General features: G+C 55.4%; 1 protein-coding gene across 1 annotated transcript in view; it reads left to right on the top strand.

Moving 5' to 3' along the window:
- The window catches only part of EMH_0050940 (uncharacterized protein), a gene marked incomplete at both ends in the record, with an annotated part of 2,053 nt that extends 1,764 nt beyond the window's left edge, over window positions 1-289 (top strand). The window contains one exon of the mRNA XM_013496703.1: window positions 126-289. Coding sequence (XP_013352157.1) covers window positions 126-289 — 164 coding nt within the window. The remainder of the gene's footprint in view (window positions 1-125) is intronic.
- Between the last annotated feature and the right edge of the window lie 211 nt (window positions 290-500).

Raw genomic sequence — 500 nt, 5'->3', positions numbered from 1 at the left:
CGTTTCAGTGGTTTACGAGCAGCACGAATGATGCATGCACAGCAGCAGCAGCAGCAGCAGCAGCAGCAGCGATACGTTGACGGCAGCAGCATAAGAGAGAGACGGAGGGACAGTACATGCCGCAGAGAGTCAGAGGAGGAGACAGGTGTGGGGTGTTGGAGACGAGGGGACGAGAGACAGCTCCAGCTGTCTCCTGCTGCTGCTGCTGCTGCAGCAGCAGCAGCAGGAGCAGCAGCAGCAGGAGCAGGAGCAGCAGCAGCAAGAAACAAAGGAGGATACACAGGCATAAGAGGCAGGAGAAGGTTTAGGGGGGGGCCGTGGGGGAGACACGGAGACAGAGGAGACAGAGGAGACAGAGGAGACAGAAGAGACAGAAGAGACAGATATGTGTCTCCTTTTCTGTCTCCTTCTCTTTCTTCTTCTGTTGACTCTAAAGAAGAACTGCGGCGATCCAGAAGCAGAGAAAAAGCAAGGAGAAGGAGACAGGTGAGGAGACACCT

The sequence above is a fragment of the Eimeria mitis genome, genomic scaffold (assembly GCF_000499745.2).
Source record: "Eimeria mitis Houghton genomic scaffold, Emh_scaff2246, whole genome shotgun sequence".
Lineage (NCBI taxonomy): Eukaryota > Apicomplexa > Conoidasida > Eucoccidiorida > Eimeriidae > Eimeria > Eimeria mitis.
The sequence above is the reverse complement of the archived record's forward strand: the minus strand, read 5'-3'. Positions and strand labels throughout refer to the sequence as shown.